Source organism: Podarcis bocagei (genome assembly GCF_964188305.1).
Source record: "Podarcis bocagei genome assembly, chromosome: 3".
Taxonomy (NCBI): domain Eukaryota; kingdom Metazoa; phylum Chordata; class Lepidosauria; order Squamata; family Lacertidae; genus Podarcis; species Podarcis bocagei.
This window is the reverse complement of record NC_138127.1, coordinates 94,236,315-94,254,024: the sequence shown is the minus strand read 5'-3', so window position 1 is coordinate 94,254,024 and position 17,710 is coordinate 94,236,315. Positions and strand designations below refer to the sequence as shown.

General features: G+C 44.6%; 1 protein-coding gene across 2 annotated transcripts; it reads left to right on the top strand.

The window, feature by feature from the left end:
• Positions 1 to 568: 568 nt before the first annotated feature.
• Positions 569 to 17,107, top strand: GALM (galactose mutarotase). 2 transcript variants are annotated; one of them, XR_014006505.1, is made up of 8 exons: positions 569 to 896; positions 5,103 to 5,257; positions 9,778 to 9,984; positions 11,694 to 11,775; positions 12,431 to 12,572; positions 13,763 to 13,937; positions 14,605 to 15,380; positions 15,420 to 17,107. XR_014006505.1 is itself a non-coding variant. In XM_081188706.1 (7 exons), the coding sequence occupies exons 1-7, from the start codon at positions 707 to 709 to the stop codon at positions 14,680 to 14,682; spliced, it is 1,029 nt and encodes a 342-aa protein (XP_081044832.1). In that variant the 5' UTR covers positions 569 to 706; the 3' UTR covers positions 14,683 to 17,107. The 2 variants fall into 2 exon arrangements, 1 of the variants encoding a protein (XP_081044832.1); XM_081188706.1 differs by having other exon boundaries at positions 14,605 to 17,107.
• Positions 17,108 to 17,710: the final 603 nt, after the last annotated feature.

Genomic DNA, 17,710 nt, shown 5'->3' with positions numbered 1-17,710 from the left:
GTGAGTTACGGATTCGTAAATTAATTGTCGCCAATGAAAGGCTGCAATCCTTTGCCCAGGAGGAGCTAGTCCCATTTGAGCGCAGTCCGAGTCAACAGGATAGGATCGGCTTCAAATTAGAAATGTTGCAAAGGCGCGTTGACTTAAGTGATGGGTGCACACGTACTCGGAAGCAAACCCTGTGGAGCTCAGTAGAGCTTACTTCTGAGTACTGTAACTGTATAGAAGGGTTCGGCCTGCACTACTAGCCTAAGAAGGCACGCTTACTCGGAAATAAGTGGCACAGGATTCAAGGTGGGTTTGCTCAGGGTCGCGGGTTTGAGACCCAGGTTGGGCAAAAAGATTCCTGCTTTTCAGCGGGTTGGACTGGATGACCCTGCGGTGCCTTCCAACTCTACAATTCTGTGATTCTTTGACAGGGTTGCACCTGCGCATACTTGCGCGGGGAAATGCCCCATTTTGCTCAGAAATCTTGCTCTGCATAAAAAATTCCCCCAGCAACATAACGAGACAGGTTCTCTCTCTCTCTCCGTGTCCTCTTCCGCGTCAGCTGATGGGCACGTGTCACGTGATTCTGATAGTTGGTAAAACCCCTTTGGGCAAAGTCCTTTTCCCCCACAGTGTCCCTCTGATTCTTTCTTATCCGTCTGTGTTGGTGTCTCTTCCTTTGCAAACAAGCTTCGTGGGAGGGGGCGAGTGGGGAGCAATGACAGAAGTGAAGAGAGAGAAATTTGGGGAATGGCACCTTGGCGGAGGGACTGTGGAAAAATTCCTGCTCAAATCCAGCACGGTAAAAGTGGAAATTATCTCCTTGGGCTGCATAATCACCGCGTTGGAGGCTAAAGACAAAGATGGAAAATTCTCAGATATTGTTCTAGGCTTTGATCATTTGGAAGGTGGGTTTGAATTAACTTTCTTGAAACTTTATTCCGCAGAAGAAACCTCGTGGCACAATATGTTTCCAGTGCAACCTCTGATTTGTTTTATTGAAACCCACCCAGCTTTCGTTGTGCTGTAATATAAGTAGCCCTGTACATCCAAGCTGAAAAATGTTCAAGCTTCATCACTGCTTTTTAGTACCATAGTTTTGCAATGGAGCATAAAAGAACAAGTAAAGCTTTTAACTCGCAAATAACTACCCCCCCCAATAATCTTGAGAACTGTACATTAGTTTGTTAAAAGTGCTGGGCATTTTAACTCGGGGGCGGGGGGGGGCGGACTACAGTTTCTGGGGTTGTTTGCAGAAAGCCACATGCTTTAAATGTAGGATGCAGTACTTGGAGAGAAAAAAAGCAGAAGCTGTGAAACAAACAAATGTTAACTCCGCAGTTCAACGGTTCAGTGGAGCTTACTTCCAAGGAAGGATGTTCATTTGATTGCAGTATTATGGGTGGTGTACACAAAATCCTTTTCCTGATGCTCCCCCTTTTTGATCTGCAGTTTTGGGAGGGTGGGGGGAGGAAGCAGCAGGGGAAAGGGTTGGGAACCACTGTTTCCCCATTCCAGTTTCTCCCCCACCCCCCGGAAAAAGAAACATCTGGGTGTTTGCACATTTACAGCTAAACAGATACGCAATATTTTCCATCCCAGGCAAAGTGCCTAGATTACAGGCATATTTCATTTTTTTTAAGCAAATAACAGTGGTACCTTAGGTTACATACGCTTCAAGTTACATACACTTCTGGTTACAGACTCCGCTAATCCAGAAATAGTACCTCGGGTTAAGAACTTTGCTTCAGGATGAGAACAGAAATCATTCTCCGGTGGCACGGCAGCAGCAGGAGGCCCCATTAGCTAAAGTGGTGCTTCAGGTTAAGAACAGTTTCAGGTTAAGAACGGACCTCCGGAACGAATTAAGTACGTAACCAGAGGTACCACTGTACAGATAATTATATTTACAGACTTAAGCCTACTTTTAACAAGCAGAGGTCGAAGTCTGGAGTGTATCACATTGCTGCCCACAGGATTAAATGCTGCTTCAACCTTAAAGGAATAAATAAGTCCATTCATCTAGAAAAGCAGAAGGGGCTCTGAAGGGATTCAGTCTTGTGTTCTTCCTGACATGCTAACTTTCCTTGTGGAGGGAGCTTTTTGGATAAGTCACCCACTATAAATGAAGTGGTACAGCGCAGTTAGAGGTTTAGTACCTGTCCCTTGAAATAATTCCTGCTGTTGGCGCCCAACTACTGCACATTTGTTTGGCAAAATATCCGCAAAGAGGTGCCTGTGTGTGTAGAATTCTGTGCGACCCTTTGCATATGTTCTGCTGAACAAACAGGCATTGAGGGTGGGGCCAGTAGGGTGTACAGTATGTGGGGCAGAGCCAGTGGGCATGATCCCACTCCTTTGTATCTGCAGGGAATGAATGGAGAAGACTGCTGCATGAACAGTTAGGTTGACAGATACACTGGAAGTCAGGCATTTAATGTTGCTGGTCCCATGCTGTGGAACATGCGCCTATCAGAGATTCAGCAGCCAACCTCCATTTTGACATTGAGGGTGCTGAGAACTGTTAGGAGACCCCTGTTTTCCTCCCAGAGCTACAGTTCCCAGAGTGGCTTAACAATCAATCCGTCTTCGCATGAAGCTCTGGGAATCGTAGCTCTGGGACAGGAATAGGGGGTCTCCTAACCACTCTCAGCATCCTTAACAAGCTACAGCTCCCACAGTTCTTTGGGGGAACCATTAATGTCTGAAGTGCTCTCACATTGCTTTAAATGTGTTGTTGTGAATGTGGCCTTATATTAACCTTCCTTTCCAGAATTGCGGTTTGAGGATAAAAAAACTTGCAAGTATCCCTGGAGGAAGGGTCAGAGTTTACAATTCGTCTGCCTTTGACTTCCGATTGTCCCTTTAAGCATGTACATAAATCAGAGGTTGAAATTTATTCAGGGATCAGGATAACGGACTGAATAATGAACAGGTTCCCAGGCATGAGAGAATAAAACTGATCTGCAAGTAGACTTCCATCCAGAGAAGTAGAAACATAGCTGTAGAGAAGAGTATGAATATCTATCAGTCGTCCCTGGTTCTCAAGAACTGCCACCATTCCTCCTGCCCCCCTCAGTTACCAATCAGCATTTTTCATGTTCTTCTTCAGAGACCAGATAATCTGAGGGTCGAGTGCCTCCGCTGTTACATAACCATGACTAGCTGCTGCTGAATGCTTTAGATCAGAGGTTTTCAACCCTTTTGAGTCCACGGCTCCCTTAACCAATTGCATTCTTTCTGCGGCACCCCTGTGGGGCTCAGGAGCCCAGTCATGTCACCCCTTGCCTGCAGAGCTGGCAGCCTCTCACCCTTTTTCATACACCCCTCAGCCTCCTCTTCTCTCCCATCTCCTTGGGAGTCCTCCGGGCAGCTGCTGCTGTCCCTGGTCTCTGAGCTGCCCCCTGACCAGCCCCAGAGGCACTATTCACCTGCAGAGCTTATGGCCAGGGCTGCTGCAATAAACAGCTGTGCAAGCCTTTGGGTAGCAGAGACGTGAGAGGGCATCAGAGGAGGGAGGGAAGGAAAGAGGGACAGAGGCCAATGTTGCCCGCGGCACCCCTGACCACCAGTCAGCACACCCCAGGGTGCCATGACACACTGGTTGAGAACCACTGCTTTAGACATTAAGTCCGTGGGAAGCTGAGTGCTGAAATAAACACTGATTACGTTTCCTCCAGCAATCCATTCTTTTATAGCTGTTTCTAGATTCTGTGGGCTTGGAGAATGTGTATTGGCTTCTGCAGACCACCTCCCACCACCAGCTAAAATGAAGCAATGCTCCTTTGTTCCTCTTAATCCTACCAATGGGTGGATGACTTTGCCAGTGTGGTGTAGTGGTTAAGAGCGATAGACTCGTAATCTGGTGACCCGGGTTCGCATCTCCGCTCCTCCACATGCAGCTGCTGGGTGACCTTGGGCCAGTCACACTTCTCTGAAGTCTCTCAGTCTCACTCACCTCAGAGAGTGTTTGTTGTTGGGGAGGAAGGGAAAGGAGAATGTTAGCTGCTTTGAGACTCCTTCGGGTAGTGATAAAGCGGGATATCAAATCCAAACTCCTCCTCCTCCTCCTCCTCCTCCTCCTCCTCCTCCTCCTCCTCCTCCTCCTCCTCCTCCTCCTCTTCTTCTTCTTCTTCTTCTTCTTCTTCTTCTTCTTCTTTTTCTTCTTCTTCTTTAAGGTTAATTAGTCTTTATGCTCAGTTTTGTTTCTGTTCAGTTGTTCCACTATCTGTAGAGCAGAGCTTTCAGTCAGTTTTTTTATCCCCACACAATGCTGCATAGATCACTACTGATTCCTTTTTCTCTCCCCCCCCCCCATGAAATAGTCATACAGTCACAGTGTACAGTCATACCTTGGGTTACAGACGCTTCAGGTTGCGCGTTTTTGGGTTGCGCACTGTGCTGAACCCGGAAGTACCAGAACAGGTTACTTCTGGGTTTCGGCGCATGTGCTGAAGCACTAAATCACGCTTTGCGCATGCGCAGAAGCGCAACCCACGCAGACGCGGCGCTGCAGGTTGCGAACGTGCCTCCAGCACGGATCACGTTCGCAACCTGAGCTTCCACTGTGTGGCTGTCATCTGTTGTCAAACAAGCCAGGGTAGAAAGCTCCCTCAAGAGGGGACACCCTGATCTTCCTGCAGGAGACCTATCAGCAATAGAACCCCAAATTCAGGCTGTTAAAAGGCACAAGGCTTGGGGAGCAATCATATGCACCCTGGGTGCAACTAAACTCTCCCCACTTCTTCCCAGCAACTGAGTTCCAGAGGCATGCCACCTGCAGCAGTGTGGAACTTAGCCGGCATGACCACACAACCTCACAGACTTCCAGTTCTTACTAATTTTAATGAAGATGGGAGGAGCTGTGTTAAATACGGTTGTGTTTCTTCCATTGGAGTGAATGGATATTATATGCCTTCACATGGAAGAGTTTGGGAGCCTATCCAAGCCCCTCCTTTCCTAAGGGATTACTCGATGGAGGAAGCTTTGGTCAGGGGTACAGTTAACTGTCCCTCCTTTAAAAATAGAAGAGAATGAAATCTCTAGCTAGCTTCCAATGTTGAACATTGAAATGTATTGACCTTATAAATCTAACACGTTCTTTTACTGGCCAGGGTACACCAACAAGCACCCCTACTTTGGAGCTGTCATTGGACGGGTTGCTAACAGAATTGCCAGAGGGAAATTTACAGTGGAAGGAGTCGAGTATCAATTAGCCATCAACAACGGACCCAACAGTCTGCATGGAGGAAAGAAAGGTTTTGATAAGGTAAATGTGCTTGCGCTCAAGTGAATAACAATGGCAGTACAGGGGAACCTCGGTTCCTGAACGCCTCCCATGTCGTACGTTTTGGAATGTTTTTTGGAACCCGAACGTGTGACATGGCTTCCGCTGAGTGCAAGAAGCTCTTGCACCAATCGGAAGCCGCGAATCGGTTTTTGAACATTTTGGAAGCCAAACAGGCTTCCGAAACAGATTTCATTCAAGAACCAAGGTTCCACTGTATTTGGTGACATGGTGACATATTCAGGTAAGGTGAGAACATTAAGTTGCTGGATAAAAACAAAGGGCCACCTAGACTGGCATTCTCTTCTCTCAGTGGCCAACCAGAGACTGGCGCTGTGGTGCAAAGCTCCCTCTGGCGCCCCTCCCCCCCATTTCCCAGCGTTTTTAAGGGAGGATGGCACTGCCTGGAGGGCAGCTCCTCCAGCGGGGAAGAGGCAGAAGCTGGCCGTGGCAGACGGAGGCTCCAGGCGCGGCGCTGCTTCAGCGCGGCATTGTGGAGGTGGGCGAGGGCGGCGAGCTGATGCCAGGAGGTGCCGCATCCAGCCTCCGTCTCTTCCCCCGCACCCTCCAGAACTTGGCGCCCTGGTGCCCCGCACCACTAGCCTCTATGGGTAAGATGCCCCTGACCAGAGACTTCTGAGAAGTTCACTTCAGCATGCAGACACTTCTGTGAACTCCCATTTCTTTCCTTTCTTCCTCTGAAGCCAGGCTTGGACGTTTCTCAGAGTCTTCCTGAAAAGGGAAGACTCGGAGAAAGGATCCTGATGTTACTGATGTTAAAAGACTGCTGTGATCGTAACCAGAATGGAAGAGGGAAAGAGTCACTCCCAAAGAAAGGCAAAACTGGGCAAGTTACAGCACACTTTTGTGCTGCGATGGGGAACCTGTGACCCTCCAGATATTGTTGAACTCCAACTCCCATCAGCCCCAGGCCAGCACAACCAATGGTCAGGCAGAGAATCAGAGTTGGAAGGGACCACTAGCATGATGGGAGCAGTTAGTAGTCTAACAATATCTCCAGGGCCACAGATTCCTCATTCATCTTCTAGTGTAAATAGCAGGATTAGTGTACAAAATAGTCATTATATCCGCACAGAAAAATACTTACAGAGAAGTAATGAAATCAACATGTGAGTTTTTCTGTTTGACCAATTTGAGGCTGGATGTCTTGTCTGCGGTAACTATTTCCTGTGTAATTTGAGACTATTCTGATGAGGAGACCCAGCATTGGCCTGAGTTCTGCAGGAAGCAAAGCTATAGATATAGATATGCTTCTAAACTCAGTGGTGGTTTTAGCTTTTTATAGAACTATGACTGGCTGACATAAGGATCCACCCAATTTGTTTGCATGCATACTGATGACGGCGATCATATCTCTTTGCTGTTTCCAGGCACAGGTTTTGCTTCCGTCTTCACACTTGCTTTGGTTGCTTGATTATCCTTGCTTGTTTTATTTATTCCAGTTCCAGTCAAAGCTTTCTGATCTTTTAAAACAGATATGAGTATCATTAATTTGGGGTGCTAGGGGAGGGGTAATACCTCTGGTGGTCTCAAGTCCTTGGTGAGTTAAGGACTTCCCCTGCATGCAAAGACAGGCTCTGGCGGACTGAGCGGATGAGATCTAGACTGGGTTCAGCGGTCAAGAAGACTGTTTCTGCACAAGCTGTAGAACAGGGCTCAGCAAACGTACCACGCCTCGGGCCAGTGTCTCCAGTGCTGACCACGCGGCGGGCCAGAGGGCGGGGGAGCACGTGCCCATACGCGTGCGGACACGCTATTTTCGGCGCACATCTGGGTCAAAGGAGCACCGGAAATAGCTTGTGCACATGTGCACCGGATGTGCACCGGAAATAATGTTTGCGCATGTGCAAATAACGCCTGCGCATGCGCACAAGCTATTTCCAGTGCTCCTCCGACCCAGAAGCACAGCGCTGGTAAGAGCGGGCGGCGGCAGTGCGCGGCGGGGGTCGCTGCGGGCCGGATAAATGAGTCCCTCGGGCCTTATCTGGCCCGCGGGCCTTAGTTTGGGGACCCCTGCTGTAGAGGGAAGTGAGGAGCAGATGGAGCTCATCCACCTGGGAAGGTAGCCCATCTAGGAGAATGAAAACTCTGATCTCTGGAGCAAACTCTACACAAATCCAGAGTGTAGTCCCTAAGGCAGTTGGATGGCACCTTGTACGCCTCTTTCGGCCAACTCCTGCAGCCAAGCTGGTGCCAGACCTATTGCTCTGCTTCCCTTGGGGCCACATCAGTGCAGCTGAGGGGTTGTGTGTGCTGCTAACGGAACGGTTTGCCCCCCCCCCCCAAGGCACACTCCATTGTCTCTCAAGACAGTTGGATGCCAGCAACAAAAATAATTAATTTGGGCTGGTGTATGTCCCATGGACTGCAAGAAAATCAAACCTATCCATTCTGAAGGAAATCAGCCCTGAGTGCTCACTGGAAGGACAGATTGTGAAGCTGAGGCTCCAATACTTTGGCCACCTCATGAGAAGAGAAGACTCCCGGGAAAAGACCCTGATGCTGGGAAAGATGGAGGGCACAAGGAGAAGGGGACGGCAGAGGATGAGATGTTTGGACAGTGTTGTCGAAGCTACCAGCATGAGTTTGATCAAACTGCGGGAGGCAGTGGAAGACAGGAGTGCCTGGTGTGCTCTGGTCCATGGGGTCACGAAGAGTCAGACACGACTAAACGACTAAACAACAACAAACAACATGTCCGACATAATGGGATTTCAAAGGTGGAATTGACGTCTGGGGGGAATTTCCAAAAGGTGGCACTTTGTCTTGGATCTTCAATCAAAAACTCATGTTTTTGTAAAAAAAGAAAAGAAAAGTTCAACAACTTTCTGGTTTTCTTAAATAGAGCTCAACCATTATGGTGATTTCCTTTTTAAAAAAAGCTCAGCTGTCCTGGTTTTTTGAAATATGACAACCCTAAATTTGAAATATGACAACCCAGATTGCCTAATGAAAGCATATAACTTAGGAATCTGCCTTACACTGAGACAGATAACTGGTCCTCCTAACTCAATACTGTTGACACTGACTGGGAGTGGCTCTTCAGGGTTTCAGACGAGACTCCTTGAGATGCCAGGAGATCGAACCTGCAGCCTTCTATGTGCAGGGCAGATGTTCTACCACTGAGCTGCCATCCTTCCTTTTAAGAACAAACTTCAGAATAGATCTTTGGCTGATTCAGTACATGAACACATTTTCCCAATCATTTTCTCCCACCTGTGCTACCCATCTCTGATGGATACCAACCGGCCAGAATTGCAACCTTACAGAATTAAATGGGTTTGAGCTGTGAAGATACAGTATGCCAACTGTGCTGTAGTGTTACCTTATTTTTGTGGCCTGCTCTGTGTCGGCATCGTGGTGGAACAGTTAGATTTTTGTCATAGACTGCCCATTCATGCCTCCAGTTAACCAGCACAGGAAACACATGCTTTTGTTTGGAATAATCCTTTCCCAGGTGCTGAGGCTTAAGAAATTTTACAGCAGCCTTCAACAACCTGGTGTGCACTAGCTGCTTTGGGCTATAAAAGGTAAAGGGACCCCTGACCATTAGGTCCAGTCGTGGCCGACTCTGGGGTTGCAGCGCTCATCTCGCTTTATTGGCCAAGGGAGCCGGCGTACAGCTTCCAGGTCATGTGGCCAGCATGACTAAGCCACTTCTGACGAACCAGAGCAGCGCACGTAAATGCCGTTTACCTTCCCGCCGGAGCGGTACCTATTTATCTACTTGCACTTTGATGTGCTTTCGAACTGCTAGGTTAGCAGGAGCAGGGACCGAGCAACGGGAGCTCACCCCGTCGCGGGGATTTGAACCGCCAACCTTCTGAACGGCAAGCCCTAGGCTCTGTGGTTTAACCCACAGTGCCACCTGCGTCCCTACTTTGGCCTATAATCCTTATCATATGCTGGCTGGAGGTGTTGAGAGTTGTAGTCCAAAACATATGGAAGGCACAAGTTTGAGGAAGGCTGTTTTATGTATGAATCACCGTCTCTCACCAAGCTTACTATATAGTGTGTATTACATGTGTGTATATCTTCCTATAGACATAAAAATGTAAGGCTATCATCATGCTGCAGTCCCAATGGCAGCATGACAACGGAACAGCAGGCAAGCAAGCAGAGAACATGGGTGACCAGTTGCCCAGGTGAGCTGTTTAACAGAGGGAGGGGGGGAAGCACTTCAAAGTTCATTTAAATCAGTGTTTCCCCAGCTTGGGTCTCCAGCTGTTTTTGGACTATAGCTCCCATCATCCATAGCTAGCAAGACCACAGTGGTCAGGGATGATGGGAATTGTAGTCCAAAAACAGCTGAAGGCCCAAACTTGGGAAACACCGATTTAAATATTTTGAATACTGGAAGTGATCCATGGTTGTGATGTGTAATCTTTTGGCACACATACTCATCCAGGTACATCAGTCTAGTAGCTGGACTCTAGCCAATGCGATTTAAAAAAAATACCATTAATGAAATTGTATTGCAGGCCATCTGGGAACCTGAAGTGCTACCAGATGGCGTACGGTTTTTCAGAGTAAGTCCAGATGGTGAAGAGGGATATCCTGGTGAGCTGAAAGTCTGGGTGACGTATACTCTCAAGGATGGGGAGCTAACAATCAGCTACAGAGCTCAAAGCAGTAAGACCACGCCAGTCAATCTGACAAACCATGCGTACTTCAATCTTGCAGGCCAGGTAAGGCAGCTCTATTTGGCTCTCCCATTCTGTAACATCCTATAGAACAGGATTTGGGGGGAACCTGTGTTCCTTCAGATGATGTTGGACTACAACTCCCATAATCCCCGCTAATTGGTCATGCTTCCTGGGGGCTGATGGGAATTGGAGCCCAGTGACATCTGGAGCCCCACACGTTTCCACTTCTGCCACAAAAGTGTCCATAGGGTTATTAGTTATTTTCTTGCCTGATATAATCCCTTCTTGCCAAGTCGGTTGTACTTCGCTAAGTAATGGAACAGGGTGCAAGGCTTCAGTCCCCTGAACTTGAACAACGGGGAGGAATGTTTGGGAGAAGGCACCCCATTATTTATTTTATTTAAGACCGTTTCAGTACTTCTTAGTTTAGGGCATGTCATTTTAGTGGGTGAAACTTAATTTTTGCAAATTTATTCAGCGAGGGGTCTTAAAAATATGCTATTGTGTGTGAAGAATTAAAATCTGCTTTTATTGTTGTGTTTGTACAACACTTAGCTGGGTAAATCTACGTTTGGTGAAGAAGCACATAAACTGCTTTCGGGAAATCAAATAATTTTAATTTTAGGTTCTGAGTTGTCAGGTAATGTTAAGTAATAAATAATAATTATACAGTGGTGCCCCGCAAGACGAATACCTCGCAAGACGGAAAACCCGCTAGACGAAAGGGTTTTCCGTTTTGGAGGTGCTTCGCAAAACGAATTTCCTATGGGCTTGCTTCACAAGACGAAAATATATTGCGAGTTCCTGCGGGGGTTTTTTCCTCCCCCCCCTTTCCCAAGCCGCTAAGCCGCTTAACAGCTGATCCGCTAAGCCGCTTATCAGCTGATGCGCTAAACCCGCTAAGCAGCTAATAGCGCTAATCCGCTAATCCGCTAATGGGCTTGCTTCGCAAGATGAAAAAACCGCAAGACGAAGAGACTTGCGGAACGGATTCTTTTCGTCTTGCGAGGCACCACTGTAATATAACTGCAAGTACATGGTAGTCATTTTTAATGATCACTATGCAATTTCACACACATTTTACTTAGCAAGCAAAACTGAATTATATTAATTTAACCAAAATATCTTTGAAGCCCCATGTCATGTTACAGCTTTTTAGCATCCCTCATTTTTGGAATATCTCAGCAGTGCATGGCAGCTATGATACTTTACATTTTACACTGCTCAGCCTTTAGTGAGCATTCATTCTGATTTGTTTGTGTGTTGTTTACACATCTTCCCATTTATCCCATTCCCCTTTGCAATGCATTTCCCTGTCATTGTCAAAATCACAAATTTTGTTTTAAAAAATAAAAGGGGATTTGTTGCACTACTAGGGGAACAGAAGATTTTAATCCACTTTAAATGCACAAACCTAAACTTCCACTACATACTTGAATCCTACAAAATATGGAGAGTTTGGAGCACTCAGAATGTCTGCTCCAAATTCCAGGCAGCCATACCTTTTCCCAGGATACTCCATTGCTTCCTCCCCCATGTATATGCTTCTTGTGAGTCTGGGTTGTTACTGTTGGAGACCAAATGCCGGAACAATTGATCTTGGTCTTCATTGACATTTGGCCTTGATTCAGTAAAGTGATTATTGTGATTCGGAGGTACCTACAGCTCTGTGTTTACAACAAAGGTGGTGTAAAATTCCGTCTTTCTATTTTCTGAGATAACAGAGGTTTTTTCCTCTCTTCATATTTCAGGGATCCCCCAATATCTACGACCATGAATTTACTATACAGGCAGATTCTTACCTGCCAGTGGATGAAACCCAGATCCCCACAGGTTGGTTGATTTTTAAGATGAATGCTGTTGAATCTACAGATGTTATCTAGGGAGCTGTCGTGGCCAACTGTGCAGAACTGGCCTCAGTGTAGGGTGCTAGCCCTGAGTTCAAATCTGTGGTCAACTTGCTTTTCTAAAACTGGAACAATGCCATAAAAACACAAGGTGGGTGGTCACTGTGAAAACAGGACTCTGAATTATATGGGCCGCTAGCCTAACCCAGCACTGCACTGCTTATGTTCTTAGATGGAGGTTAAATCTTAATTTGGCATTGAAAGGGGGGAAGTTTACTTAGGGAAACACAGAACAAGGCATGTGACACTCACAGCTGTCCAATCCCCACCCGTCATATCTACTGCCTAAGGCAGCTGCCTCACTCTGCCTAATGTTAGGACAGTGGTCCAGGATTGGCATTTGGAGAGCTACAGGCTCCCCATACTTGGTTTAAGTGGGAAAGGTGGCAATGTCCTTTCAGACCACCTGCGGTTTGGGAATCCCACACTAAATTGTTCTGTGTGTGGTTTGTTTGCTGTGGTGGACTTTTTGGTGTTTCCAGATGTCCGTCTTGGTTCTGTCCACATTTTTAAGAGTTGCTGTGGAAGGTTGCTAAATGTGTGTAGTTTCTTTGCCTCTTTCTTTGTCCTTTCTCCATTAGGAGAAATTGCTTCAGTGCAGGATACAAGTTTTGATCTGAGAAAGCCAGTGGAGTTTGGAAAACACCTGCAGAAGTTTCAGCTCGGAGGATTTGACCACAATTTTTGCCTGAAGCAGACAAAAGAAACATGCTTCTGTGCGAGGTACAGGTTGTTTGTCACCTTTGTTTGACAGCATATTGACCAAAACATTGTGTTTCATGCTCTTCCTTCTCCCAGTTTATTTAAAAGTATTTATACACTGCTGTTCATAAAATATATCATAGGGCTTTACAGATTTAAAATAAAAGCAATAAAAACATCGAAACATTTAATTAAAACCATACCCCACAAAAGAAAAGGCAACAAAATCACTGTAAAACATGGAAAGCAGTCCTGTTTCAGTTTTCAAAGGTCAACTGGGATAACTTCACCAATTAGCAGAAAGCAGGCAGATACCTGATATGACCCTGCATAGCATTCGGGCTGCTACAGAAAATGCTCTGGTCTTGTTTAAGGTTGATTTTAATATATAGTATAGATTGCTTGTGTAATTGATTTACATACTTGCAAATTGCTTAGAAGCCTATTTTGGCAACAAACAGTAAATAAATTAATAAATGACAAGGATTGCAAGTATAGACATCCATGGATGTGATTTAGACAAATCAATTACATAATTAAAATGATGTCCTCCAAGTTCCATTCTGTAAGAAGACCAAAAGTGTACAATGTGGAGGAAAGTGCGTGATTTATATAATTTACACTTCCATACCTTCCCACCCGAGATTTGGGGGAAGTGTTAACAGTAAGCTACAGTATTTTGCTTTGAACCATGTTCAGGTTTTCACAGATCTCTTGCGAATTTCACTTGTGGAAGGCTGGTATTGCAGGATGCTCTTAATCCACCTTGTGAACTGTGATAACACATAAGTAACTTGAGCCAGCCCAGCTAGTGAGCTTTGGCAACATGATGCTCATCCTGCCTGGACCCACTGAAGTGGCTAAATGTGACTTTCGATATGGCACGGATGTGATCCAAAGCCACAGTCTGTTCTCTCTGGCTACAACTTGATCAGGGAATAAGTATTTTGTTGCCTCTTGGAATTACCATGTGATGCATTATCATGTATTTATGGAAAGAGAGACAGCTAAAAGGCAAATGCATCTTAGGATGTGACCAAGTGACTTCTTTTAAAATTTGCACAGCCCCTTCCTTGCACCCAAGTGCTGTTTCCCATGCATCTATCTATTATTAAGAGCTGCTGGCTACCACTACACATAACTAAATGCACAGAATACCAAAAGCCTACAGACTCCTAGAAATTTAATTAACAGATACTTTCTTTTTACAGAGCCCACCATCCCCCTAGTGGCAGAATGATAGAGGTTTATACAACTCAGCCTGGGATTCAATTTTACACTGGGAATTTCTTAGATGGCACTCTAAAGGGAAAAGGAGGCTGTGTATATCCCAAGCATTCTGGCTTCTGCCTGGAAACACAGAACTGGCCAAATGCAGTGAACCAGGTACATTCTTAAGTTTTATATGACCACGGGGCCACACAGAATAGAAGCTACACAAAACTGTCTTAGGGCTCAGCTTCAATGGTTTATTGCAGATTTCATTTTGAGGATGCTCAGAAGAACATAGAAACCAATAATGGGTGGATCTGCATAAGCACTGAAATCACATGGTACAGCTATTCTGTGATTATCTCATTTCTGACTGCAGAAATGACACATTTTGCTATGCAGAGCAAGGCTGCTTTTCTGTGCATAGGAAGTTTTTTTTAGATCAATAAAAAAAACATTAAAGTAGGTGATCCCCTGCCACTCTAAAATGGCACAGCTCCTTTGCAATTTCTCTGCATTCTCAAGACTTAACAGTGCATTCCTAGGCATAACTGCTCACAGTATAAATGTACATGATTGCAAGCTCAAAACACCAAAAGTTGATTAGTCAAATGTGAACCAATTCAAAAATACTATGTATGTGTGTAGAAAGCTTGTGGTTACATGCCAAAGGTAGATCAGGTTCTGCTAGTATATATGAATGATTTGCAGTAGATTGGCAAGGATTTGACTCCCAATTTTGTAATGGTTTGTTCTAAATGCAATAAAACAAAACCCTAGATGCAAGCAATTTTTCTTCTATAAGTGCACAAATGTTGAGTTTTATTTTTTATTCTTACAGCCTAATTTCCCAGATAGCCTGCTGCACCCAGGAGAGGAATACAAGACCACAACTTGCTTCAAGTTCTCTGTAGCTTAAGCAAAGACAAAGATTTTTTTGTAGCAATCTGTAACAAGGTAGTTTTCAAAGATTCTAGACTGTTCGTTTTAGGATCAAATGTGTCTTCATGTACTCAAGAAGTCTACTTGACACCATCCTGCATAGACTTAAGATTTTATACAGGCAACCTTCTTTCTCTCTCACCGCCCCCTTGAGAGCTTACTGGTTCAAAGGCAGGTGGAAATAGAAGAAATAAATCATGTTAAAATGTAAATTCACTTCAAGATACTATTGCTAAGGATGTTGGCACAGTTCTTCCCCACCCCAATTTCTTAGCAATGGTAAAGGTATTACATTTGCATTGGGTCTAAAATAGACTAAATGCAAGAGCTGTGAAGAGTTGTTTAAAAGCTTGTATTGGTTTGGAATTCAGTAATGTTGCAAGGATTAATGAGAATGCAAATGAAGTGCTTTGAATCATTAACAAATAGTCAAGTGGCAATGGCAAAAGAATGTTAACTGCTGCTGTTCAGTACAGACAACACGTCCTTTCTGGATTCTCTATTCCACCACAGGACAAACAGCAGTGGCTACTGAACATATTGTCCTCAGTGAGCTGTGCTGAAGATCCTACTCCCATTTTCTTCTGCATACCTAAAAGTATCTCTAAACATGCCTATATTGCTGGTTTCTCAGTAGGCATTTGTGATGCTAAATAGGCTTAATTCAGTACCTACGTTTGCTCTTAGTATGTTGGCAGGGTGCTTCCCATTAAGCTTCCAGGTAACTGATGGGAAACCCATCAGCCAGCAAGGCTGTTACCTCTTTTCTACATGCATGGTACTATTTTGGCTACATAAAAACTGGAGACTTACTATATACAGGTGGGGCCCTGCTATAAAATGCTGTGCTGTAGATTCCTGGCACACACCTGAAGAGTGGGGGGGGGGGCGACTCCCTGCTCTAATGCAAGTCTGTCTTCATGTGCAAACTTTTTAAACATTTCAAAGTGAAACCAGTGTGCATTAAGCTTCTGCATCTAATGGAGTGCTTGATTTGGCATGGGAAGAATCAACTTTAGTAGACTGACCTTTGCTGCAACTTAAAGAGGTATGGGGGATTTTTGAACAGGAATCCAGACCCAAGCCTCATCTGTGACCTACAGTATTAATAATGACATTGCATGACGGCTGCATGCTATTCCCAGCACAACCATCTTTGTGTAGTTCTCAGCACAACTGAATGTGGGAACAGCCAGCTATCTCACCTTTGGCCCAACCCCTAATGAACATCACTGACGGGCTTGTGATAAATCATAGCCTGTCATAATCTACTCTCACCCACAGCCCTTTCTATACTCATAAAGGGACAAAGGTGATTTTTTTTGTTTTGTTTTTTCAGGTAAGAGCACTAAACAGGAAGAGTTAGAAAGGGCCTTATCTATTGTTATGTCTCCCCCACGACAAAACATCTGCGCCCCTGTCCAAACTCTGAGAAAGTATTTTGTTGTGGCATTGAGAATACAGATTTGTCTGTCAACTGCTGCTTGCCTTTTGGCTGAAAATAAAAACAAGCATTTTGGCTTGCCAGGTAGAGCCATTCTTCCCGCTGCTCCCTGTGTTCTCCTGACCCTTGAGGGGGGACTCACTCTTTCAGGCCTGCCCTTGCAGAGCTCCTGCTGGTGGGGCAGGTTAGCTGAATATACCCATTGTGTTGTATTCAACTTAGTCCTATTCAGAGGATCATTAATTTCAGAGTTTACTAAGTAAGTCCTGCCTCATGAGTTTACTCAGAGTAGGAAAATTTACTAGAAAATGGGTTGTATTTAAGGATGGTGTTTGGTACTGCACTAGACAACCAACATTTTTAATTGATCTTATAAACTTTGCCCACCTTAATTTTTAGACAATTATTATTCCAAAATTCTAAACTCAGTGAAAATAGTATGTAACAAACTATCTTCTGTGCAGGAAATATTCAGACAACCAATTCAAGGTTAGTAGAGTATACATCACTGAAACCATCTAAATTAGCAAGATTATACAGATTTTTTTTTGTAAAATAGCTTAGGGTAATGCAAAATTGAGATCACAAGGATTGCCAATTGTGAAAGTGAGCATGCAACTTTCTTGATTAGAAAATGTTAAGCATTTTTATTTATCAGAAACAGCATATTCATTTAGTATCATAAATATAGCCATGTCAAGACAGTTTAAAACAAAAACTGAAGTTACTTTCATCTAACTAATGGGTATTGTTTCAGCCCTTTGTCACTCAAGTCCCATCTATGTGTTCTGTCATAGAAGTTAAGCAGATGTTACTCTCTGTTCAACCTTAGGTTTAGTATGTTATATTTAGCCATGAATTTTAGATTAGAAGCTAACTTATGCAATACTGGCATTGCAGTTAAGCAGCAGGCATTTCCAGATGAGACGTGTATGTTTGATAAAGGTGTAAGATTGAAGTTTGTTTTCAGCATCTTCCTTTGCCATTTTGATTCTGCTCAATTACAGCTAAATGTTGCCCTGCTAAGGAAGCTAAAATGCAATTTATGCTGTCAGTGAAGATAAACAGTCCTCAAACTAGCTTCCTGTTTTCATTAAGGGAGAAAGAATGAGTGAACTGAGTAAGTGAACCAGGGAGCCTAGCAGTATGAGATAGAAACTACTTTCACAAGATCAGATTCTGCTTTGAATCAGGTTAGGATCTGCCTAATTCACTGTTACCTTCTATCCAAAATACCTTGGGAAAAGCCCATTGCTTACACTATTTTCTTGGTATCCCAGAACTCAAACAAAATGGCAATTTAAATACAACTTAAGGTGGCCTCATTTAAGATAATTGTGCCTGTGGTGGTATGTCATAAAGAGTATTCTGCTAAGCAAGCCAACTTGATTTTACAAGTTAACAGATCAAACTCCAACAGTTGTATAAATACCATTACAGAATCAGATCGACAAGCAGCTTCCTTAAAAATACCTTTGCAAGTCATAACACCCCAGAAAGCCTGAAGCACCAAATTAAATGTCACACTTAAGCTTGATGCCCGCAGGCTAGTGGTAGCCAC